Source organism: Panthera tigris, chromosome F2 (assembly GCF_018350195.1).
Source record: "Panthera tigris isolate Pti1 chromosome F2, P.tigris_Pti1_mat1.1, whole genome shotgun sequence".
NCBI classification, from domain to species: Eukaryota; Metazoa; Chordata; class Mammalia; order Carnivora; family Felidae; genus Panthera; species Panthera tigris.
This window is the reverse complement of record NC_056676.1, coordinates 47,710,117-47,734,906: the sequence shown is the minus strand read 5'-3', so window position 1 is coordinate 47,734,906 and position 24,790 is coordinate 47,710,117. Positions and strand designations below refer to the sequence as shown.

The following is a 24,790-nucleotide window of genomic DNA, read 5'->3' as shown; positions in this document are numbered from 1 at the left end:
TCTTTATTCATTTAGAAGCTCTAAAATTGTGGCTGACGGAAAGGATTTGCCTCATATGCTCTCTCTTTAATTGCTGTTAGTTCGTAATGTGTTAATTTTGTAGGCTTTGTAAGCTTTTATTCAGAGGTATAGATTTTTATACAGGTAGTTACCAGTTCCCCTAACAAGGTCTGTGTTTGTGATTATTTCCTTTTCTTTTTAGTGATGTGCACACCTGTGCAGTATTTTTTTTCCTTGTATAGCAGGAGGAAAAAAAAATCACGCCCAGACATTAACACATTTTACAAGCTCCAGTTGCATTAAATTCCTTGGGATACAAATTGTACTGTTAAAAAAAACTCCTTTTTTTTTTTTTTTTTTTTTTTTTTTTGGGTATAAAAAATAAATCTAAATTGGTCTTTGTTTTAAAACTACTCACTGTGTGGACATTAGTTTAATTGTTTTTGAGATCACAGCAAAGGGATTTTATTTAGTGGGCTAACAATATCGGGTTTGTGCTACTTAGTATGTTTGCTGATGTCTATTATTAAACTTAATTCTCACCGATTATAAACAGGGGACAGAAATTTTTTTGTCTTAATGTTCAGCTGTTCATTTACCTTAATGTATGAAAGATTATTTTCTAATCTTCACCGTAAGTTTTGTTCCCTGTGCTTAAGTTTGTGTGGGAGCTTAATATAGTGGTTTTAGTGCTGAACTGGGTACTAGGTGCCCCCAGTTTCATTTCTATCCCTCACTGACTTTGTGATTCCAGAATTGGCATTTGTACTTCACTTCCCTTGCCTGGAGTATTTGCTTATAGAACAAACTTTGATCTCAGATGAGTTCTGTACACCTTTTCATTACATTTAGCCATGGTAGTGAGCTCTGATTTTGTCCATGTTCTTCTAGTTTGAGGTTACGGGAAATGATGAGACGTTCGTTGAGAGCAGCTGGTTTGGGTAGACATGAAGCTGGAGCTTCATCCAGTGACCACCAGGATCCAGTTTCACCCCCCATAGCTCCCCCTAGTTGGGTTCCTGACCCTCCTGCGATGGATCCTGGTAAGATCTGTTATTTTATTTAGTGTTTAGCAAAAAAACAAGGTCCTGAGAGAAAGGAGATGGAACACTTGAATGGGATATTTAGAAATCTGAAGTATTTAAAAGTAGCATAATGAGTAAATTGTAACCAGTTTAGTTGCAAAGATTTGGTTTAAGGGGTTTATAACTTAAAAATTAAAATTCTAGAAGCTGTTTTATTGAGATAATATATTTCCACACTGGCAAGAAGCTAACTAGTAATACATCATAACAAATCAGTAATTCAGAGGATTCCTTCTCTTATAATTTGGAAAACAAGTTCCCACTTAAACCTCTGTCTGATTTGACCTTTGGCTTGCAGAGAAAAGCCTTAAGGCCAGTTAAGAGAAAATGTTAGGGATATGTTGCCTATAATGATATACATCCTGCTGTTCTGTTTACTGAAAGATGGTGACATTGATTTTATCCTGGCCCCTGCTGTGGGATCTCTTACCACAGCAGCGACTGGCACCGGTCAAGGACCAAGCACCTCCACCATTCCAGGTGAGAATCCGTACTATTTTATCTGCCTAGGCATTTGGGTTTCTACAAAGCCACACTTTATCTCAACGAGACTTACCTTGGCTTGAAAAACATCTAATTCTCTGAATTAGATCTTCATACGTCAGTGAGGTTGTAGTGTTGTAAAATCAGTTGGGAGTTGTAAAATGTGTTGTGTTTAAATTCTGTATAATGAAATTAGCAGTTTATTGCTAATACTAGAATATTTTTCTGTTGGCTTATTTAATGGTTCTTTGTTAATGTTATTTCAGAATATTCTTTTCACTCTTGTTTATTCTTGTTACCAAATGGATTTGCTTAATTACAGGTCCTTCCACAGAGCCATCTGTAGTAGAATCCAAGGATCGGAAGGCCAATGCTCATTTTATATTAAAATTGTTATGTGACAGTGTTGTTCTGCAGCCCTATTTACGAGAACTCCTCTCTGCCAAGTAAGAAGTTTAATATACTTTTTTTAACGAATTTTTTTCTTCGATCTTTATTTATTTTTGAGACAGAGAGCGTGAGAGTGGGGAAAGGACAGAGAGAGAAGGAGACACAGAATCTGAAGCAGGTTCCAGGCTCTGAGCTGTCAGCGCAGAGCCAGATGCGGGATTTGAATATACAAACTGTGAGGTCATGACCTGAGCCAAAGTCTGCCGCTTAACCGACTGAGCCACCCAGGCGCCCCTAATATGCTTTTGATATGAAGATCTAGCTTAGCTCCTTTTACTGTTTAAGTTGATGTTGCAATGTATGGGCAACAGTTATCTTATGTGAATTTAAACTAATTGATCAGAATCTAGCATTTATTCCTTCTGTAATTAACTAAGCTCCCTTCATTGAAAGACTCCAGTATAATACAGTGTACACTAAATGAATACAAACCAATTTTACATAAGTTTGATCAGGAGGTGTGTGTGCGTGTGTTAAAAAATCACAGCATAGCTATTCTCCAATGTGAATTCATAAATTCCATCACTGTCACCTGGAGAACTTAAAAAATTTTACAGATTCTTCCCCAAACTTTGCAGCAAAAGTATGACTCAGTAGGTCTGGGATGGGGCCTGGAATCTGTATGCTAAAACTCTGTGGATGATTGTGATGGTTTCTTTGGAAATCTTTTTGGACTTGCAAAATCACGATGAGATTATGCAGTTTTTGATAAGTATTATGTGATAAGTGCTCACTAACCGTTGACAGAGTATAGCTCTGCTTTCAGCATGATTGTTTATGTTCCTTTACAAATTCATAACAATAAGCATTTTTATAAAAGTTAGCTCTTATCTGTGCCAAAGGATTAACTCTTCCAATTCTAGCAATAGCTGTCTGGAGTAGGTAATACTATCCCCATTTTATATTTGAAGAAATGGTCTTAGAGATTAATTAACCCACTCAAGGTCACAAAACTAGTGAGTGGCTGGAATTCCAACCGTGGTCCATGTCTTAATTCCAGAACTGAGACTCCCAGGCATCACCCTTAAGCAACCTCTCCATATTTAAGTACAAGAAGGTGTTTTGAGTTTTTTATTATTAAGGGCAAGGAGATTTTTGTTTAAGCCTTATTGACCTTAGGCCATAATGAACATAATTTGTGAACTTACTACTTGAATGAAGGCTGCCCCCGCTAGTAAAATAAGTCACTGACTTGGAAATAAGTTATTATTACAGAAGAAGCTTACTAATTTATTAGTGGTTTGAGGCATAGGTAAAAATGGTATATATGCCAATATATTCTTTCTGTTTCAGAAAGGTATGTCTTTCTATTTTTATTTCCTCACTTGAATTTTTGGTGTTTTTTAAGGGTATTATCTTTGTACAATTCGTTCAGTCATTTGGTGTTGTCTCCAAATTCATTGAATGTTCTTACTTCCTTTCTCTCTATTTTTAATCCATTTTGCATTTCTGCAGTGTGTTTCTAGTTCACCAGTTATTTTAGTGCCCTTTCAATAGTAGTTGCTTTCCCCCAACCCCTTTTCTGAGAAAATACATGAACTATTTGGAAAACACTGAATACATCGTTCTATTAATAAGCTGGTACTGTTGATGACAGCTTTGAAACAAATTAGAGGAAAGGCAAAGTTCTTTTGGCCTTTAGTTAATAAGCATACGCATTCTCAAATTGGTCATTTGTTTCCTTTTTTATATTACAAATACAGGAGAATTTCCTGGAGTTGCTAATAAAATTTTCCAAGGGGTATAACTGGAAATTGGTTACCATACAGATGACCCAGTTGAGAAAGGCTCTTGGCTTTAATTGTATTTGGCAATATATAAAGTATTAGGAGAATACTTCAGAGCATTGAATCTTAATTTGAGAGCATGCCTGTGATGGTGATGCGTGTGTGTGTGTGTGTGTGTGTGTGTGTGTGTATGTGTGTGTGCGCGATGAGGATGAAGGATTGTTAAAAAATTACATTATTTCCAATGTAAGCATTCCGTACCCCCCTTCCTCCCAACTCCCTCCAATCCTAGGTGTGGGTGGTTGGAGTTTGCTTTAATAATATAAGCTAAAGAAAGTAAATTTTGGTAAAATCCTCCTGGCTAGTAAAGATGTAGAGGATTTTATTCTCAGCTGGCTCATTCTTATCTGAGCAGGGAGGTAGTATGAAGCTGGGGGAATAGGTAGGGAGAAGAGTGAGCAACAACATAAAAATGGAGAAGTATAAATACTTAAGGAAACAGTGATGCATCTGATTAGAAGTGGAGGATTAGAAGAGAACAATAGCCACTGAATCTGAAGAAGTAGGTTAAAGCCACCACTTTGGTCTCTATTCTTTGGGCTTGAATCCTCAGATGGCTTTGGTTAGACTATAATAGTATCAAAGTGGGTTTATAAGAATAATAATGTGATGGTGGCATAAAAAAAGGAGTAAAATAGGTAAGAGTAGAGACTGGAGTTGAGGCTTTGTTTTTTTATGTCTACCTGTTGCCTTTAGTATATGTGTTACAATAAACTGAACTGGAAAATGGAAAAAAGGGATTAGATGCAAGAGCAAAAAATTGAGTTAGAAGGGGGACTTCATGAAGAATCCAGATTTTTTGTCTTAGTTCCCAGGAACAGTGATGCTGTTGGCCGACATAGGTAGAGAGTGGGTTTGGGGAGAAAGGTGATTTTAGTTGTTAGACATTTTGAAAGTGCAGTATCACTGGGAAATCCTAAGTAGACTTACCAAGTAAGCAAGTGTAGATGTTTGAACTGTGTTATCATCATAGAAGTGGTAGTTCTATGGTAGTTTGGTGGATCAGAGAGAGAGAGGCACAGGTGGTTGAGGACTAAATTTGGGGAATTGCAAAGGATCCAGGAGGGAATAGAAATTCAGTGAAGAATATTGAAGGTACATTTTTAAGAGAAAATACATAAAAATAGCTAACATTTATTGAGTACATTTTATTTGCTAAGCAAATGAAAAGCTTTTAAGTAACAATTGGCTTAATCCTCATCACAATTGTATGAGATAGAGCCTGTTATCATCACCACATCTAGAAAATATTAGTCTGACTCTAGAGCCCCTGCTGATTTATTCTTTAATGTCACTAAGACCAAGAAAGGAGAGCATGGTTGAGAGAGACAAGGATTCTTAGAGAGGGGCTTCCTTTTTTACATGTGGTAATAGGAGACTAGAAAATACCACCAGGGATTTCCTTTGAGTGGTAGGACGTTATTTAATACAACAAAACGACTTTTTTGCTTCATCTTGAACATTTCTTTTATAATGAAGAAAGGAAATATTTAAAAATTAATATTTTTATGCATAATTTTTCTCATTTTAGGGACGCAAGAGGGATGACCCCATTTATGTCAGCTGTAAGTGGCCGAGCTTATCCAGCTGCAATTACCATCTTAGAAACAGCCCAGAAAATTGCAAAAGGTAATTTATTACAAGTCCTAAAAGAGTTGTTTATTTTTTAATTTGAAAAGATTCTTTTCTACATTTATTATACAATTAATCAAACCTAATTTTTGCATGATGAAATAATTGAGTAGAAGCTATCAAGATAATTCTTTTGTGTATTTGTGTGTGTAAAATTCATGTTTGTACCTTTTTCAAGTATATTGTATTTTCGAACTTTCCACCAAAAAACAGCTGGTATAAGTTTTTAAATTAAAAAAAATGCATGATGGGTAACGTAATGAGTTTCTTTTTAATGTTTATTTATTTTGAGACAGAGAATGGGGAGTTAGGGGAGGGGCAGAGAGAAGGAAAGAGAATCCCAAGTGGGCTCTGTGCTGTTAGTATAGAGCCCAGTACAGGGCTTGCTCTCCTGAACCGTGACATGACCTGAGCCAAAATCAAGAGTCAGGTGCTTAAACCAGCTGAGTGACCCAGGTGTCCCATGACTGATCTTTTGAAAATAAAGATGGGTTACTGATAGAACCTGCCAGCGGTTAACTGTTGATCATGATACAAATTTATGGAAATAATAGGCCAGATTTCTTATTGTTCTTCCTTCTGACTTGGAATTCTTGCTTAATAGAAAGCAGTAAGGAATATCAGTTCCTACACCCAGCCTTTAGAAGACTCTAAAATTTATGTGATTGTCTATAATTTATTAAATAGAGCTAGAACTTGAATCTTAACTGCATAACATAGAGCTGTGTATTCAGCTGAGGTGTGGTGTATTGTTGTCACGTGGTTATGATATAATTACAGTTTGCTTTATTTTGCACCAGAACTGACTGGATTTCCTTGCATGTTGACTTGTGTATCAGTTTTGGGTTTTTTTTTTTAACGTATATTTATTTTTGAGAGAGCAAGAGAGAGCGTGCGCGAGTGCATGGGGGAGGAGCAGAGAGAGGGAGACAGAATCCGAAGCAGGCTCCATCCTCTGAGCTGTCAGCACAAGAGCCTGATGCGGGGCTTGAACTCAGTAACCAGGAGATCATGACCCGAGCCGGAGTCAGATGCCCAACCAACTGAGCCACTCAGGCACCCTGTATTTCAGTTTTTAAAATTAATATATAGTAGTTTTGATTTATACTGTGTAAATGTTAGAGCTTTTGCATTTGAGTAAAGCAGTAGCTGATTGTGATTAAGGCCTATCTTGGTATGTGAACTACTGTGTTCTTAATCTTTTTAGCTGAAGTATCCTCGAGTGAAAAAGAGGAAGATGTATTTATGGGAATGGTTTGCCCATCAGGTACCAACCCTGATGACTCACCCTTATATGTGTTATGTTGTAATGATACCTGCAGTTTTACATGGACAGGAGCAGAGCACATTAACCAGGTAGGCCGTTTTAGACTTCTTTGTATTTATGCTGTCTTCAGGTATTCTTTTCTTTTTTCCCCTTTCACCATTACTAGAATTACAGTTCTATAGTTCTTAGCTCTGGAATTGTGAGTCTGATATTTCTTTTTATTCTGAGTTATAAAATTCTCCAAAGAAAAATAATTTTTATTCCCAAATAAGTGAGGCAAAGGAGATGATCATTAAATTAGTTATTAGATATCACGAAAATTAGAAATCTTCACGCAGTAGCATAATTTGATTCACAGCTCCTGACACAGATTTTATAGCTATAGCACCTTTTTGGGGGTGGTGATAGGAATTATTTTTTCCCTACTGATAAATATTTGATTTCCATTCGTTGTACCTCCAGTGCTGTACCCGTTTATGATTCTGTTTCCATAGCACATTAGCTTTGCTCTGCTTTCATGGTGATGGACTTCAGAAAATACTAGAAATAATTAAGCTAATGAAATGTACATTATATTCTTCTAAGAAATAAACCCTTCTAATTGTAGGATATTTTTGAGTGTCGAACTTGTGGCTTGCTGGAGTCACTCTGTTGTTGTACAGAATGTGCAAGAGTCTGTCATAAAGGTCATGATTGCAAGTGAGTACAGTTCTAGTTTTCTTTAATTATATAAACTGCTTAGATTCATATTGCTGTGTTAAAATAATCTATACCAAGATAATGTTTTATTTCATTTTTCAGGAAGCATAAGGTTTTCTCAAGTTGTTCTCTTTAAGCCAGTTTATTTATTAAAATGTGGTTCTTGATTTAAAGTGTACTTTGAAATGTTGTTCATTTGCTTTTGTCTTTATTCTCTCTCCAGAGTCTCAGTCTATAGTAGGGTCTCCTAGCAGGAGATCATAACAGGTATTAAGTGAAAAATGGTGAATGTTTGGCCTGTGCTTTATTTACTTCTTAAAGTGAATGTAATAACCTTTCATCCAGCAATAGAGTTACCATGGCTAGTGTGTTAATTTTCACAGACTTAAGAAGCAATAAAATACTCCAGCATGAACATTTGCAGTGCCTTAGAGTCTCAGCAGGGATATCAGCTATAATTGTGCCACAGATATGTAGATGTTATGGTTAACAGAGAATTGGTTTGTAAAAACCATCTATTGTGCTTTAAAATAAATGATTATACAGGACAAGTAGAAAATGTTTATAGATATTGCATTGGTGCTTATTTATTACTTTTATTAAAAGAACTTTGGCTAATATGTTTTTCTTCCTTAATTTAAACATCTAAAAGTGAATCTATTCATTGATTGCTTAGTAAGTGCTGTTACACACTAGATATTTGGGTGGTGGTGGACAAGGGAGTCTCTGTCCTTGCAGGGTTTACAGTCCTATCAGGGGACACAAGCAAGAAACATTTGCTCATAAGGGTTTTAGGGCTCATTAGATGCACATAGGAGGACCACTTACACTGAATGGGGGCTATAGGGAATTAAGGAAGATGTTCTGGAAGACGTGACTATATTCAAATCATTACAAGATCCCTCAGGAGAGTTGCTCTGTAGACTTCATGCCACTAAGTAATACTTGTAGTTAAGTATGCTTTAAGAATTATTACACTTTGCATTTAAATATTAACAAGGGTTCTATCTTGGGTCAGTAAGTTATATCTCCATGATTTCAATAGAGATGTTTGTGGTTTTGTTTTTTTTTTTTTTTTTAATTTTGTTTTTTGTACTTGTGTATGAATTCTTTCTAGACTCAAACGGACATCACCAACAGCGTATTGTGATTGTTGGGAGAAATGTAAGTGTAAAACTCTAATTGCTGGACAGAAATCTGCTCGTCTTGATCTACTTTATCGCCTACTCACTGCCACTAATCTGGTCACTCTGCCAAACAGCAGGCAAGTGGGGTTTTTTAGGACATAAATTGGAAAAACACAGCACATCTGAGTAGCCCTCCCCCTCTCCCTGCTCACAATGATGTTCCATTTTGCAGGGGAGAGCACCTCTTACTGTTTTTAGTGCAGACAGTTGCAAGGCAGACAGTAGAGCACTGCCAGTACAGACCTCCTCGGATCAGGGAGGATCGTAATAGAAAAACAGCCAATCCTGAAGGTGGGTGAGTCTGACAATTGTGACACATATAAAAAAGATTTTATTTTTGTCTTACCCACTGTTTCTTTTTCTGCTTAGATTCAGATATGCCTGATCATGATTTAGAGCCCCCAAGGTTTGCCCAGCTTGCATTGGAGCGTGTTCTACAGGATTGGAATGCTTTGAAATCTATGATTATGTTTGGCTCACAGGAGAATAAAGACCCGTATGTATTCATTAAAAACGTTTTAGATTTATGTATTTCCCCTGTTAATGGAGGTGATTACAATGCATTGTCTTTCCTTCCCCCTCAAGTCTCAGTGCCAGCAGTAGGATAGGCCATCTTTTGCCAGAAGAGCAAGTTTACCTCAATCAGCAAAGTGGCACCATTCGGCTGGACTGTTTCACTCATTGCCTTATAGTCAAGTGTACAGCAGATATTTTGGTAAGTTCTTTGGAGGTTTGTTTACAAGTACATAAAAGAATGTTTTCTGACTTAGTTTCCCATAATTTTATTGATCCAACCTCCTAAGTACTGATAAGATCTAATTACACAGTACATTCAGGGGAATGGAATTTGGGGGTGATTTAAATATCTCAACACAGAAACTCCTTTCATTCTAAACAAAAATCCTAAAATGTGCTAAAAATATAACAGTATATTAAAATGTATGGGGCAGTGTTCAAAATTGACTCAGTGCAAATGTTTTTTTTTTTAAGTACTCCTTTTTGCTCTGAAATTAGAATATAAATCCTAAAACCTAGTGCTGGTGAGGTTATGGGAAAAAGAACACATTCAGACACTGATCGGGTGGCATTGCATTGGTATTCTTTTAGAAAACAACTTGGCAATAATATCACAAGCCATAGGAATGTCAGTGCCCTCTGGGGCGCCTGGGTAGCACAGTCGGTTAAGTGTCCAACTTCAGCTCAGGTCATGATCTCACGGTTCATAGTTTTGAGCCACATCGGGCTCTTGACTTGTCAGCATGGAGCCCGCTTCGGATCTTCTGTCCTCCCCTCTCTCTGTCCCTCCCTCGTGTTCTCTTTCTCTCTTTCAAAAATAAATAAACATTTAAAAGAAGAAAGAAAATCCGTGCCCTTCGACTTATCATAAAGAAATAATTTGTGACATGAGAAAAAAAATCATGTTACAGAATAATAAAAAATATAGAAAAGAAATACTTGATGGAGCCAATAATAGATTATTGAATCAAATTATAGCCCAGCCACTTGCTGAAATGTAATGCGGCAGCTTAGAAATAAAGGTTATTTTAAGTAACATTTGAAAACCCCCAAATAACATGAAATTGGATGGTCTCTATAATTAATATGTATATGATAGATGATGCATAGAAATGAGACCGAGAAAGTAACAATAAAAATGGTTAAGTGAGAGGGATGGGATTATGAACTTATTAATATAAATATTTGAAACTACTTTGCTGTTTCCATATGTACCCTATAGTGAGTGAAATTATTCTTTCTCTGATTTGATGTATTTGTTATTTTTCTATGTATGATACACATAGAACTAGAAGACTCAAAACGGAAGTCAGACATTCGAGGCCTACTGTAGGTCAAAGACATGGTAGGCATGGGCATAAATTAATCAGTGATACTAGAAGTGTTTTGGTAAAATTTATTTTGAGATTTTTATTATGAAATGGTAATATTGAAAAGGTGTTTGAACTTTTTGCTTTATAAATGTCCAAACATCTTAAGAGATGTCTCAGCATTAATAGAGTTATCACAATTTTTAAAGCTTTTAGATACTCTACTAGGTACACTCGTGAAAGAACTCCAAAACAAATACACACCTGGACGTAGAGAAGAAGCTATTGCTGTGACAATGAGGTTTTTGCGTTCAGTGGCAAGAGTTTTTGTCATTCTTAGTGTGGAAATGGCTTCATCCAAAAAGAAAAAGTAAGACATCCTTTTTGATCCGAGCTTTTCTATCACTTTACACACATTTTTTGTGATAATGATAACATTGTGTGTATGAAAAGATTTCATAAAAGATTCCTGTTTTTTCCTTTTGCTTCAGTAACTTTATTCCGCAGCCAATTGGAAAATGCAAGCGTGTATTCCAAGCACTGCTACCTTACGCTGTAGAAGAACTGTGCAATGTAGCAGAGTCGCTGATTGTTCCTGTCAGAATGGGGATCGCTCGCCCGACTGCACCTTTCACTCTGGCTAGTACTAGCATAGATGCCATGCAAGGCAGTGAAGAACTGTTCTCCGTGGAACCACTGCCACCACGACCATCATCTGATCAGTCTAGCAGGTAAGTTTCTATCTGGTAACAGATTCTAACTAATTCTTTCTTTGGAAATGTCACGTTTGGCTTACTAAACCTTTCTATAAGCACTCTGGAGGGGTCCATGATCGTTTATGTAACAAATGGTAAAGATTTTATTTTGTTTGAAACCTGTGAGAGCACTTGAAAAATTATACATGGTGCCTACACATCTAAGGTAATAGGCTTATAGTTGTGGGTTTTATTTTTGGTTGGAAAAGCACTGTTTTTATTATGCCAACAAAGTAATCTGGTAAGAAAGTTCAGACTTCTGTAGACATACTTCCTGTCTAGGGGGCGGGCAGGTTGTTATTCTCAACAACAACCATATTGTCTAGGAGAGAGCTAAAACAATTCATCAACTTAATATTTCTAGTTTAAGATTATTTATTTTTTAAATTTTATTTATCTTTCCCATTGGTAACTAGACTGTAACCTTGTTGAGTCAGAATGTTTAGAAACTGAGACGTTTTGGTGTCTCTTAGCACAGTGCTTGATTAAATGTGCATGCAAATTACTTGGGGATTTTATTAAAATGCAGAGGCAGATTTTGGAGGTCTGGGTGGGGCCTGAGGTTCTGTATTTGTTATAAACTCTCAGGTAGTGCCAGTGTGCTCACGGTTTAGCGGTCATACTTTTGAGTTGGAGGGCTATAGTGATCTTTAGCAAATATTTGTTTATTTGGCTTTCTCACGTCTGATTCTGTTCCTGTGTGTAATCATAATGATGTTTAATGAAGATCTTTGGGACTTAAAGACCCTCTTCTTCTTTCCTGGAAAACATCTCTGTGATACTAAGGCACGCCTTCCTTACTAAATTTAGCACAATTTCCCTAGACTTCATTCCTGGGTTTCATCTGAGTTGATGTGTTCAGTATCTGCTCTCTCACTGTTCTCATTATTCCATGTGCCAGTATGTATCCCAGCTTTTCCTTTATTGTCAGGTCTCCTAGGATACCCTGAAATGTAAGTCCAGGTTTGTCTGTCAAAGCTTTCTCATGGTAGCTTTGTCACTGATAGGCTTTCAGGATTTGCTGGAAATGGTTACGAATCAAGCTGTATATTTTCAGACTTGCTAAACATACCCCATTATCCAGTGATTCTGTTAGCAAAATCTGCTTGGGCGCCATATGATGTCTGCTGAGCCTGATAGCCCTGTGAGGAGCTCCCTGGTTACTTAAGTGGTATTACTTTGTGTTTATGTTCCGGAACATAAACACTTTTTATCTGTTGAAAAGATTTTTGGGGTGATCTTCACTTTAAAAAGTGCCCATCAGCCTGTTCTTACTAAGTATCAAGATTTTTGTGTCCCTTTGCCCTGCTTCTTAGGCTCTTTATTTAAGTATTGTGCATTCTTCAGCTCTCCACTTTATCCCCCTTGATTGATTCAGTCTGTCATGTCTTCCCAGAAGGAGATCTCATTGGATCATCAAGAAAGATAATAGTGTAATGTTTTCTTCAACTGTTGATAGAATGTAAAAGTCCTTCATTATTATACGGTACAATCACTCCCTCTTGTAAGGATGTATTTTGATCAGTGTTTCAGGCATGTCTTAAGTAAAAAGTACACATTTGACTAGTCTCTGCGATTTCCCTTGTGTGGGGTGGTAGGTGGTACATTATCACTCCACTGAACGTAAAGTTTTGAGTTTAGTATTTTTCCTTCTTCTGTCCCTTCCCTTCACCTCTTTAAAACTCTTAATGTCCTTATTAACCAACCTGTTTCTCTGTCTCCATGCCTCATACAAAAATTGTTAACTGAAATTTTAATATGAACTAGGAACTTTTAAGCGTTGTAAATGCATCACCTGTTTTAATCTTCCCAATAACTCATAGATAACCACTATCATCCTAATTTTAAAAGTGAAGAATATGAGACTCAGGTTACTTGTCCAAGGTCGTACAGTGATTAAAGTTTAAACATATGTAGAGATAATTCTAGATGGATATTTACCTTTTTCCTATATTCCTGAATATTAGATGGCACTGTAAGGGGAGATAATTGCTGTTTGGTCCTTATTGATAGTGTTGAGACTTTGGATTAATCATCACAAACCCACCATACCTTACAGTACAAATTGAAGTCCTAAACTTTCATGAGCGCAGGTTTGTAATTAGAAGTTCCCTGAAGAGGGGCACCTGGGTGGCTCATTGGTTAAGTGTCTGACTTTGGATTAGGTCTGTGATCTCACAAGTCGTTAGTTTGAGCCCCACATTGGACTCTCTGTTGTAAGCATGGAGCCTGCTTCAGAACCTCTGTCTCCCTTTCTCTCTCTCTGCCCCTCCCCACCATGCTCTCACCCTCCTTCAAAAATAAAACCACCACCACCACAAAAAGTTCTCTGAAGAGATATTTTTCCTGCCCCATCCAGCCGTGGCTAATATAGATAGGTAAGTCTCTTGAAGTAGGTTACCCTTTCCCGATTTATGTTTGGCTTTATTTATGTGGGGGGGACAGAACAGATTTCTATGCTGTAGAAGCTTTATACTCCAGACTGTCTCCTGTGAAATCTGTGGCTCCTTGGAACCCTTCTTGCCTAAGAGACATCAGCAGATGGCTTTGGTGTTAATGATGGCACCATTGCTCTCAAGCTTATTCAGTACAATTGTTTCCCTTTATCACCAGGATAGTTGTGCTTTGTTTTTAAATATTTAATGTATTTAGGTGTTCTGCACCAAGAGGGATTTCTCTTCAGTTGGCAAATTGCTGAAACTAGAAGTTCCCAAAATTTGGAAGTATTTTAACAACTCCTGTTAGACAGGGCTTCAGGACTATAGTTGTGCCAGGCAGTCTAGTGGGAAAAAAGTTGAATCGTGGTATGAAGAAAACTGAATGGGGGGTATCATATATTTTGGGTGTTATTAGTATTATACATACTAAGTGCATAACTCCTTAATGTTCTTCGAGGGGACGATAGATCTTGTGGATGTTTGTTCCAGGATTTTTTTTTTTTCTTTTTAAGGAATACTAATTAATTGTGGCTTTACACAATGTTGACTTTTATCTTTTAATACTGGAAATATTGAAATCTTAGTTTGGAAATACCCTTTTTATCTCTTCAGATTTTCTTTGAGCTTCCTCATATGTTTTGTAATTCACTGGCTCTGTGAAGAACCAGTTACTTAAATTTCTAGTATTAAACGCTATATTGAGACTACTTGTGTATTTGAAGGTGGAGAGTTTGAGTGGATTCTTCATGTGTAACTGGTTTGATTCTTATTTCTAAGAGCAGCTGAGGTGAGGAAAGAACAGGATCAGTGTAAACACGTTTAAAGGTCTTTAACATTTCTTAATTTGTAAATAAAGGATAATAGTAGGTCATAGGATTATTTAACAACCATCTTCTGATCTCTGACCTGCATTTTAAGCTGCATTCTGTCATTCTCCCCTTCCTTTTATAATGGAGGCATCTGTCTTTTCTTGGCTGTTTGTTTCCAAGGCAGATTTTTAAGGAAGTAGAACTTTTTGGCCACCCACCTTTTGTTATGATTCTATTTTCAAATTCATACTTTTCAACTAATGTTTTCCCTCTACATACAAGTCAGTGGTTAATAAGCTGATGCAAAGTAGGTCATGTCAGATCTCTTAGAAGAGTAGATCACTTGTAATAAGCATACTTATCACCACCATTCATACTTTGTTAATGGATGAATGCTGCTGTCGGAGCCTTTGGAAGTTGAGGACTGTTGTTACTGAAGGCAGTGGAGAAGGAAAAATACTTCCTGGAGATTATTTCAATGGGAAGGACTCATGTGCTTCAGTTATGTGCATTAACAAATATGAAATGACTTACAGAAAAGTAGAAATAATTCTGAGGTTTCTAAGTTAAATCTCTATGGTAAAATGAATTTCTCTGGGGTCCATCTTTTCTGATCTATGGATTATTAGTTTCCAAGAATTTTTAGGTCAGATTTAAAATAACATCCTAGTAAGTGGGTCACACCGAATGACACTGAGAAGCATAAAAAGTGTGCCGTGTGGCAGCAGTGGCCTCATAAGCTCCTGATTCTCCACAGCTCCAGTCAGTCTCAGTCTTCTTACATCATCCGGAACCCACAGCAGAGGCGCATCAGCCAGTCGCAGCCTGTTCGGGGCAGAGATGAAGAACAGGATGACATTGTTTCAGCAGACGTGGAAGAGGTGGTTGTAATTGTTTTAATTGTGGTAGAGGAGACGCTTTTATTTGGGAGGGAAGAAGTTTCACTAATAGTAGTTTACTACCATTACATGTGTTTGCTTCTAACGTTTAGAGTTTTGTTATGTGTTCTCATTTGTGGTTGTATGTGTTAAAAATACTTTAATTTAAATCCTTGATTTAGTGGATAATACAAAACTGGAAACAGAAGCTTGCTTTTTACTTAGGGTTAATAGAAAGGCTATCCTCAATGTTAAAAAAAGTTTTAGCAGTTTTGTGCAATGTATTTGAAGGCAGAATGGATACTGTATATTCATTAGGTAAATTTTATTACTGTGGAAGTTAAAAAAAAACATACACTTTCCATCCAGTTATTAAACTATTAATTTTAAGGTTCTGCACAGGGACGACAATTACAAATTTTAGGATATCTGACATAATTTTTGATTGCACGTTGTCACTAGCCAACGATTTTCAAACTCTTGATTGCTAATATTCTCTGTAGTTAGCGATCTTTGTATTTAAGTTTACGTTGCTGTGGAGGAACACTGGTAGAGTTGTGGGTTTATTATGTACTTTGATTGTCTACAAATGAGATTCTGGATTTAGGTTGAGGTGGTGGAGGGTGTGGCTGGAGAAGAGGATCATCATGATGAACAGGAAGAACATGGGGAAGAAAATGCTGAGGCAGAGGGACAACATGATGAGCATGATGAAGACGGTATGCAGGTTATTTGAGAAATTATTCAGTATGAGTACATCAGGTATCTTTAAGGATATTAACACAGAGAAAAGCCCCATTTGACTGTAATGTTCAACATATTTCCAGCCTAGGGATTCTGTAGCATCTGTTTCAAAATTTTAGGAAGCAGCTACACACCTATAAATATATATGTATATGCTCATATATATTTATATGTATAAAATAATGTATCCTCTTTCTTTACCCTTTTTTTCCTTTAAAAATTTTTTTGGTATCGTTTGTTTATTTTTGAGAGAGAGAGTGTGAGGGGGGGAGGGGCAGAGAGAGACAGAGACACAGAATCCAAAGCAGGCTCCGGGCTCTGGCTGACAGCACAGAGCCAGACATGGGGCTCAAACTCACGAGCCGTGAGATCATGACCTGAGCCGAAGTTGGATGCTTAACCAACTGAGCCACCCAGGCACCCCTGACTTTCTCTTTTCTTTTTCTTTTCTTTTAAATGTTTGTTTATTTTTGAAGGAGACAGAGACATAGTGTGAGCATGGGAGGCACAGAGAGAGAGGGAGACACAGAATCCGAAGCAGGCTTCAGGCTCTGAGCTTTCAGCACAGAGCCCAACACAGGGCTCAAACCCATGAGCTGTGAGTGAGATCATGACCTGAGCCGAAGTTGGACACTTAACCGACTGAGCCACCCAGGCGCCCCTAACTTTCTCTTTTCTTATAAGGAAGTTAAAATAGTCATAATCATATTAGGAAATATTTGCAAATTAGAGAAAAGGAAAACAAATGACCCATAATCCCACCTGGACCTAACAATTTGTATTTTTACTTTCAGCCTTCCCCTTTGCTGCCCCATTCCCATGCATGTCTTTTAGATACTGTATGTGTAATTTTTGTGCCTTTTTTTTTTTTTCCCCCCCACTGACTAATTCTTTTGGCCTTTTTGCTACCACCATAACCATTCTTACTAGTAGCCATTGAATAGACTTTTGGGGATCATCTTTGTTGAGGTGTAATTGACATACAATAAACTGCACAAATTTATAATTTTATGTTTTGATGTGTATATACCATGAAATTCTAGATAGACGTTTTTAGCTTTCATCCTTCCTCTTTTGGAATCCCAATATGTAAAACAGATGAAAATGGAGCAGTGGTCCCAGCCCAGAGTTCTACCCATTGGTGGAAGTTCTCCTGCCCAACCCTTCTTACCTAAGGTTGTGCAGAACAGATTTTGAATTGCTGTGTAATAGTCTACTGAGGACCATAATTTGCCTAGTCATTTTTCTCCTTCTAAGCAGGCAGTTATGCTTACTGTAATAATAATCACTTTTCCCTCCCCCCCCCCCCCCCCCCCCACCGCTAACTTAGGATATTCTGGTTTATTAGACCCTATCTGTTCCAGAGTGCGCTTATATTTTTTTCCCTCCTTCTTATTTAAATATATTTCCTAGGGAGTGACATGGAGCTGGACTTGTTAGCAGCAGCTGAAACAGAAAGTGACAGTGAAAGTAACCATAGCAACCAAGATAATGCTAGTGGGCGTAGAAGTGTTGTCACAGCAGCAACCGCTGGCTCGGAAGCAGGTATGTTACCTTTTCCTTATCCAGCTTTCTTGCTTATACTAAGGCCATATTTATATTCAGCATGAAATGGTTAAACTATACTTATGATTTGTACAAGGGGTGGCTAAGCTTTTTTATAACTTTATCCTTTTTCCCTTATTTTAGAGAGCACATGAGCAGGGGAAAGGAGCAGAGGGAAGGAGAGAGGGAGGGAGGGGGAAGTAGAGTGGGGGGAAGAGAGAGAGGGAGAGGGAGAAATTAAGCAGGCTCCACGCCACACCCAGTGTGGAGCCCAACACAGGGCTCCATCCCATGATCCCAGGATCATGACCTGAGCTGAAATCAAAAGTTGGATGCTCAACTGACTGAGCCATCCAGGCACCCCAGTAATTAAACTATTTTATGATGAGTTTTGTGGACTATTGAGTATAGCCTGGCATTCTGTTTAATATATGTAATATTTTCCTGAATGACGGAGTACACTGTAGTTTTAAATATCAACAGGGGTGCCTGGGTGGCTCAGTCAGTTGGGCGTCCAACTCCAGCTCAGGTCGCGATCTCGCGGTCCGTGAGTTCGAGCCCCGCATCGGGCTCTGGGCTGATGGCTCAGAGCCTGGAGCCTGCTTCCAATTCTGTGTCTCCCTCTCTCTTTGCCCCTCCCCTGTTCATGCTCTGTCTCTCTCTGTCTCAAAAATAAATAAACGTTAAGTATCAACAGACTGACATTGATTTTGGTTTTAAAAATGAAAAATTTAGGTGCAAGCAGTGTTCCTGCCTTCTTTTCTGAAGATGATTCGCAATCAAATGACTCAAGTGACTCTGATAGCAGCAGTAGTCAAAGTGATGACATAGAACAGGAGACCTTTATGCTTGATGAGCCATTAGAGAGAACCACAAATAGCTCCCATGCCAACGGTGCTGCCCAAGCTCCCCGGTCCATGCAGTGGGCTGTCCGCAACACCCAACATCAGCGGGCAGCCAGCACGGCCCCTTCCAGCACATCCACACCAGCAGGCAAGTCTGAAAACTTGGTATTCTCGAAAGTGCTTAAGTAGGTTTTAAAAATTATGTATGTTCATCTAGACAAATCAAGTAGTTTCATAATAGTTCTTCATTGTTTTACTGAGTTCAAATACAAAAAAGTATTCACATATGATTATATCAAGGTTTCTCAGTCTCTGTACCATTGTTACTTTGGGCTGAATAATCCTTTGTGACTGTGCATTATAGGATGTTTAGAAGTATCCTTGACTTCTATGCATCAGATGCCAGTAGCAGTCTCTCCTCCAACCCCACCCCCCTATTGTGACAACCAAAACTGTCTATAGACATTGCCAAATGTCCCTCTATGGGCAGGGGCAGTAGCAACATTGCATCTGGTTGAGAACACTATAGTAATTCTTGTCTCTCTCATCATTGCCCTCCCTTAAATTAGTGTGGTTTAAGACCACGTTTTTCACTCCGTGACCATATTTGCCGTTAACAGTTGATCTTTTAAATATATACAGTGCTAGAGAAACACAATTAACATCTGACAGCTTGTTGTGGTTGTTCTTTTTCCTTTGTAGCAAGTTCAGCGGGTTTGATTTATATTGATCCTTCAAATTTACGCCGGAGTGGTACCATCAGCACGAGTGCTGCTGCTGCAGCAGCTGCTTTGGAAGCTAGCAATGCCAGCAGCTACTTAACATCTGCGAGCAGTTTAGCCAGGGCTTACAGCATTGTTATCAGACAAATCTCGGACTTGATGGGCCTTATTCCTAAGTATAATCACCTAGTGTACTCTCAGATTCCAGCAGCTGTGAAATTGACTTATCAAGATGCAGTAAACTTACAGGTATGAAAACATTGAAAAGTTACTCCAAATAAATTTTGGGATGTCAATTATGAAAATTCCAATGTAATAGGAATTAACATTACAGATATTTAAATGTTTATAGATTACTACTATATATCAAATTTAACTTGATTTGGATAGTTTTAACTATTTTAGTTTGGTCTTCATAGAATTATGTAGAAGAAAAGCTTATTCCCACTTGGAACTGGATGGTCAGTATTATGGATTCTACTGAAGCTCAATTACGTTATGGTTCTGCATTAGCATCTGCTGGTGATCCAGGACATCCAAATCATCCTCTTCATGCTTCTCAGAATTCAGCTCGAAGAGAGAGGATGACTGCACGAGAAGAGGCTAGTTTACGAACCCTTGAAGGCAGACGGTATGAAATTCTTAATATATATGCTTAAATGTTAGAGCCCTTATATCCCAGGAAGTTAGAGCTTTTTGATTGCTGTTACATTAGACCTCACTTTGTTTTGAAGGGGGGAAGTGTATTACTTCTTTTTAAATTGTTGTGTGGTTGAAGCAGAATAAGTTAGTTTATAATCCAAGCTTTTTTTTTCAAAATTCATTCATATGTTAGGAATCTGATACTAAATACTTCTCATTTTTGAAGTAGTTGATCTACATCCTTGTTTCATTGTCCTCCAAGCTTCCCCTCCTCCCTCCCCCGTCCCTTGAAAGACATGTATTTATAGGAAGATTTTGACCATGATTGAGTATGAATGCATTTTGTATTCGGGAAGAGGAAAGTATGTGGGATTACCAAAGCTGTTCTTTGATTTCCTCGAATCCAATTTCTTTTTCTACAGCCCCCAGTCTGTTGAATTGTATTTAAAGTATATTTCTTTATGTATTTGTTGTCTTCTTTCTTTCAGTTATAAAATGACCTTTTTCAGGAGTAGGAATTAGCCCAAACATTGAACACTGGGGCTGTGCCATATAGTGCAAGGGCCCGGTACCTGAGGTCAGAGTCCTAGGATTTGGTTCTAGCTTTGGCTCAGGGGAAATAACTTTGCTACTTTGGGAGGATCATAACAGGGGAAAGACAAGGGCCTAGGAGACTGCTTAGGAACCTTAACAAGATTATGGTTGGAATTGGCCATTGAAAGGTAATAGATTTATTTAAGTGGGGCTGGTGAAGGCCAGGAAGGAGGAGAGAGAGAAGCATTGAAATCATCTAACAGTGGAGGGCCTTGTTGAGGGGTAGAGCAGGAGGAGGCAGAATTTACAGCTAGACTTTGATTCTCAATAACTAATAGGAAAATTAAGAGAAAAATCTAGAGCCGTAGAATGGACATACTTGGCTTTTGAAAATACTGAGGAGCTGAGAGAGGTTTTGGTGGAAATGTCTAGAAGGCAAAATTGAATGCTTGGCAGAGAGATCTGGACCACTTGGGAGGCCTCTGCTTTCCTGTCCTAGGAAGGCTGCTCCACCAATAGACACAAGCCTTGTCTTTGTAAGGCTCGTCACTCCCCGAATAACAGAGTTCTGATAATAGATCTAGATTGGTGACTTGTTCTTCTCCCTTTACTTCACTGTGGCTCTCACCCTAATATAATAACCTTATTGAGATATAATTCATGTACGTTTCACCCATTTAAAGTGTACAGTTCCATACTTTTGAATATATTCAGAGCTGCACAACCATCATCACAGTTAATTATGGAATATTTTTATCATCTCCACAAAAATACCTACTAGTGGTCACCTCCCATTTTGCCCTACTTTCCCATCCTAAGCAACCACTGATCTATTCTTGGTCTCTATAAATTTGCCTGTTTTGGACATTTCATATAGACGGAATCATGCAATATGTCGTGTTCTATGCCTAGCTTTCTTACCTAGCATAATGGTTTTAAGGTTCATCAGGTTTGGCATTATCAGTCAATATGTTACTTTCTAGTAATATTTCATTGTATGGATGTGCCACATTTTTATCCATTCATAAGTTGGGTTTTTCATCTTTCTGACTTGTGAATGAATAATGTGGCTGTCAGCATTAGTGTACAGGTTTTTATATAGATACGTTTTCAGTTATGTTGGATAATATACCTAGTTGTAGAATTGCTAGATCATATGTAACTCTGTTACACTTTCGGGCAACTGCCAGACTTTTCCAAAGTGGCTGCATCATTTTACATTCGCAGTAGCAACATGTGAGGCCTCTAATTTCTCTAAATCCTTGCTAGCACTTGTTACTAGTGGTTTGTTTGTTTCTTGGTTTTTTTTGTTTGTTTGTTTTGTTTTTTTTTAATTGAGCCATCCTAGTGGGTGTGAAGTGGTAACTAATTTTGATTTTGATTTGCATTTCCCTAATGGCTAAATGTTGTGCATCATTTCATGGGCTTATTGGTCATTTGTATATCTTCGGAGAAATGCCTATTTAGATCCTTTGCCCATTTTTTAATTGGCTTGTCTTTTTGTTATCGAGTTGTATGAGTTACTTAACATTTTCTGGACTTGAGTTCCTTATCAGACTTGCAGAAATTTTGTCCCCTTTTGTATGTTTTCATTTTCTTGATGGTATCCTTTGAAGTACCTATGTTTTTAATTTTGATAAAGTCTAGTGCTGTGTTTTCTTGTTGCTTGTGTTTTGGTATCATGTTAGACAGTGGTTCTCAAAGTGTGATCCTCAGAACAGCAGCATCAACATCACCTAGGAGCTTGTTAGAAATATAGATTTGGGGACCCTACCCCAGACCTACTGGGGTCTTCTGTAGGGAAGGAGTTCCTTGTCCATTTCCAAAGGACACTAGAATTCCTTTCCTGTATAAAGTACATGACAGTAAATCATGCATAATGTTTTTATCTCTAAAGCAGAGTCACAGGGTTAAGGAGTTTTTATTTACGGATATTCTCAGTTCCTAATTTTGCATATTTATGATAATGGTAAGTTTCACATTTGCTTTCTTTTTTTTTAAACATTTTCATTTCTTTTTACTCCTACAGACGTGCCACATTGCTTAGCGCCCGTCAAGGAATGATGTCTGCCCGAGGGGACTTCCTAAATTATGCACTGTCTTTAATGCGGTCTCATAATGATGAGCATTCTGATGTTCTTCCAGTTTTGGATGTTTGCTCATTGAAGCATGTGGCATATGTTTTTCAAGCCCTTATATATTGGATTAAAGCAATGAATCAGCAGACAACATTGGACACACCTCAACTGGAACGCAAAAGGTATCCATACTTGCCGTGGGATTGGTTTAGGAAATACTTGTTTGCTCAGTGTGGTCACTTAGTATATTGTCTGATTTTTGGAGTGAAGAGAACAGTGAACTAAAGAGAAAATAGTATAGGAATGTTTCATTTGGGAAAGTGGGTTTGAGTCTGTTCACCCTTTCTCCATTGCTGCTCCTCGCTTAAAACAGGAAACCTAAGAATTTAGTTAAGCTTTATGCCTGAGATAGTTTGTCATGTTTTCTATTAGAGTCTGTGTAAGTCCTCACTATTTTTTAATGTGGTTATCCTTTTGCTTTTCTTGAGCCTCTTTTGTAATTGTAGTATAATTTGGCTGGTCAGTCTAACATTCCCCAAGTCTAAAACTTGATCACAGTGTTTGAAATTGGCTAGATACTTAACTGACTTTTTCAGTGCTTTTTTGCTTGTAGTTCCCATCACCTTTGCTCCATACTTCATATAAAATGACTCACTTGTCTTTTTAAAGGACGCGAGAACTCTTGGAACTGGGTATTGATAATGAAGATTCAGAACATGAAAATGATGATGACACCAATCAAAGTTAGTGTACAGAAAATCTGCTAATCTACTTCAAGAAATGGCTGCCTCAGTATTTCCCCTTCAAGCTTTTTAACTTCATTATTTTCTGTCTGGGTGGGAATTTCTCTTTTCTTCTCTATGTCCCATTTCTTGCATTTTCTGTCCATTTTTCCTTATATATCCTTGCATTATTTGCTTCATAAATAAGGATGAATTAAAGAAATGTAGTGAACTTGTTAACAGTCAGTATTTTTTGTTTTTGTACCTTTTGCATTTTAGTTTTATGTTTACCTTTATTCTTAAGTGTGTAAGTACTACATTTTTAAAGTCTTAGCAGAACCTTTATTGATATTGGTGCAAGATATATTTAGTCAAGAAAATGAGAAATATCAGTTATAACTCCCAAATATGAAAAATCTTAACAGTTATTAAATGCAATAAAAAGAAAATATTCCAAACTCAAGAAATTTTGGGGTCTTCTGCAATCTCTTTGTAATTTTTAGCTGTTCTTTGAAGTAGAATTTAAAAAATTTGTCCTCTTGCCTATTTTCTTATTATCAACTAGTGCTTTTATTCAGCCCAGGGAAAGACAACTGACATAACTGCTGTTGTTTGAAACCCAGCCATAGCTCACTATTTTTACAGCATGTACTGTAAGCTTACTGTTGAAAGTTGTATTACATTAAGGGGAGATGGTGTTCTTGTGCTGACTTAGTGTTGAGGTGAAGGAGATGCCCAGACATTTTTGTTTTGTAGAGAAAGCAGAACTTGGAAGTAAACAAATGCTCATATCTCAGCTCCTGACCATCTCCTCCTTTTAGACTCCTCAGTGAGCCACATCCTGAATGTGCTTAGGAATCTAGCTATATTCAGGTCTGAATCTTCTAGAAAGACAGAGGATATGGGAAATGTCTGTCCAGTACAAAGTGAAACAATATTTGTTATTCCTAATACTTTGTAAAAAGTCTTATTGTTGTGTTAAAATATACCTAATAGAATTTACCATTGTAACCGTTTTAAACTGCTAATATTTTCAATTATCACATAAAAATACCATCAAAATTTTGGACTATTGTTTTTGAGTGGCATTAAAATTTTGTAAAGAGGGAACAGGAATTTCAGATTGAGCAGATTAAGATTCTTTTATTGTTCCCCAATAACTAATTTTTTCTAAAAAACAAATACTTTATCTCTTTATGTTTAGGTGCTACTTTGAATGATAAGGATGATGACTCTCTTCCTGCAGAAACTGGTCAAAACCATCCATTTTTCCGACGCTCAGACTCCATGACATTCCTTGGATGTATACCCCCAAATCCATTTGAAGTGCCTCTGGCTGAAGCCATCCCTTTGGCTGATCAGCCACATCTGTTGCAGGTGATTTAAATAAACTAGTCTTAGAAGGTTTCTTTTTAAGTGACTTTTTTTTTTTTTTTTTTTAAGTGTTCAGTGTAACTAGAATATTTCTGTTAAAATTCCAGCCAAACGCTAGAAAGGAGGATCTTTTTGGCCGTCCAAGTCAGGGTCTTTATTCTTCATCTGCCAGTAGTGGGAAATGCTTAATGGAGGTTACAGTGGATAGAAACTGCCTTGAGGTAAGATAGTAAAGATCTTCACAATATAATATTTGTGAGGACTTATCCCAGTGTCTAGAGTTTTGGA

General features: G+C 37.5%; 1 protein-coding gene across 6 annotated transcripts in view; it reads left to right on the top strand.

The window, feature by feature from the left end:
• UBR5 (ubiquitin protein ligase E3 component n-recognin 5) overlaps positions 1-24,790 on the top strand; it is a 136,807-nt gene that overhangs the window by 88,621 nt on the left and 23,396 nt on the right. For 5 of the 6 annotated variants that reach the window (XM_042972879.1, XM_042972881.1, XM_042972880.1 and 2 more), the window contains exons 23-44: positions 892-1,043; positions 1,470-1,565; positions 1,891-2,014; positions 5,337-5,434; positions 6,645-6,793; positions 7,312-7,403; positions 8,521-8,667; positions 8,763-8,881; positions 8,960-9,086; positions 9,176-9,305; positions 10,626-10,786; positions 10,908-11,147; positions 15,176-15,299; positions 15,904-16,015; positions 17,454-17,585; positions 18,321-18,578; positions 19,133-19,401; positions 19,572-19,783; positions 22,358-22,588; positions 23,076-23,149; positions 24,333-24,505; positions 24,610-24,723. In XM_042972879.1, the coding sequence (XP_042828813.1) occupies positions 892-1,043; positions 1,470-1,565; positions 1,891-2,014; positions 5,337-5,434; positions 6,645-6,793; positions 7,312-7,403; positions 8,521-8,667; positions 8,763-8,881; positions 8,960-9,086; positions 9,176-9,305; positions 10,626-10,786; positions 10,908-11,147; positions 15,176-15,299; positions 15,904-16,015; positions 17,454-17,585; positions 18,321-18,578; positions 19,133-19,401; positions 19,572-19,783; positions 22,358-22,588; positions 23,076-23,149; positions 24,333-24,505; positions 24,610-24,723 (3,334 nt within the window). The remainder of the gene's footprint in view (positions 1-891; positions 1,044-1,469; positions 1,566-1,890; positions 2,015-5,336; positions 5,435-6,644; positions 6,794-7,311; positions 7,404-8,520; positions 8,668-8,762; positions 8,882-8,959; positions 9,087-9,175; positions 9,306-10,625; positions 10,787-10,907; positions 11,148-15,175; positions 15,300-15,903; positions 16,016-17,453; positions 17,586-18,320; positions 18,579-19,132; positions 19,402-19,571; positions 19,784-22,357; positions 22,589-23,075; positions 23,150-24,332; positions 24,506-24,609; positions 24,724-24,790) is intronic. The other variant, XM_042972882.1, reaches the window with a different exon arrangement.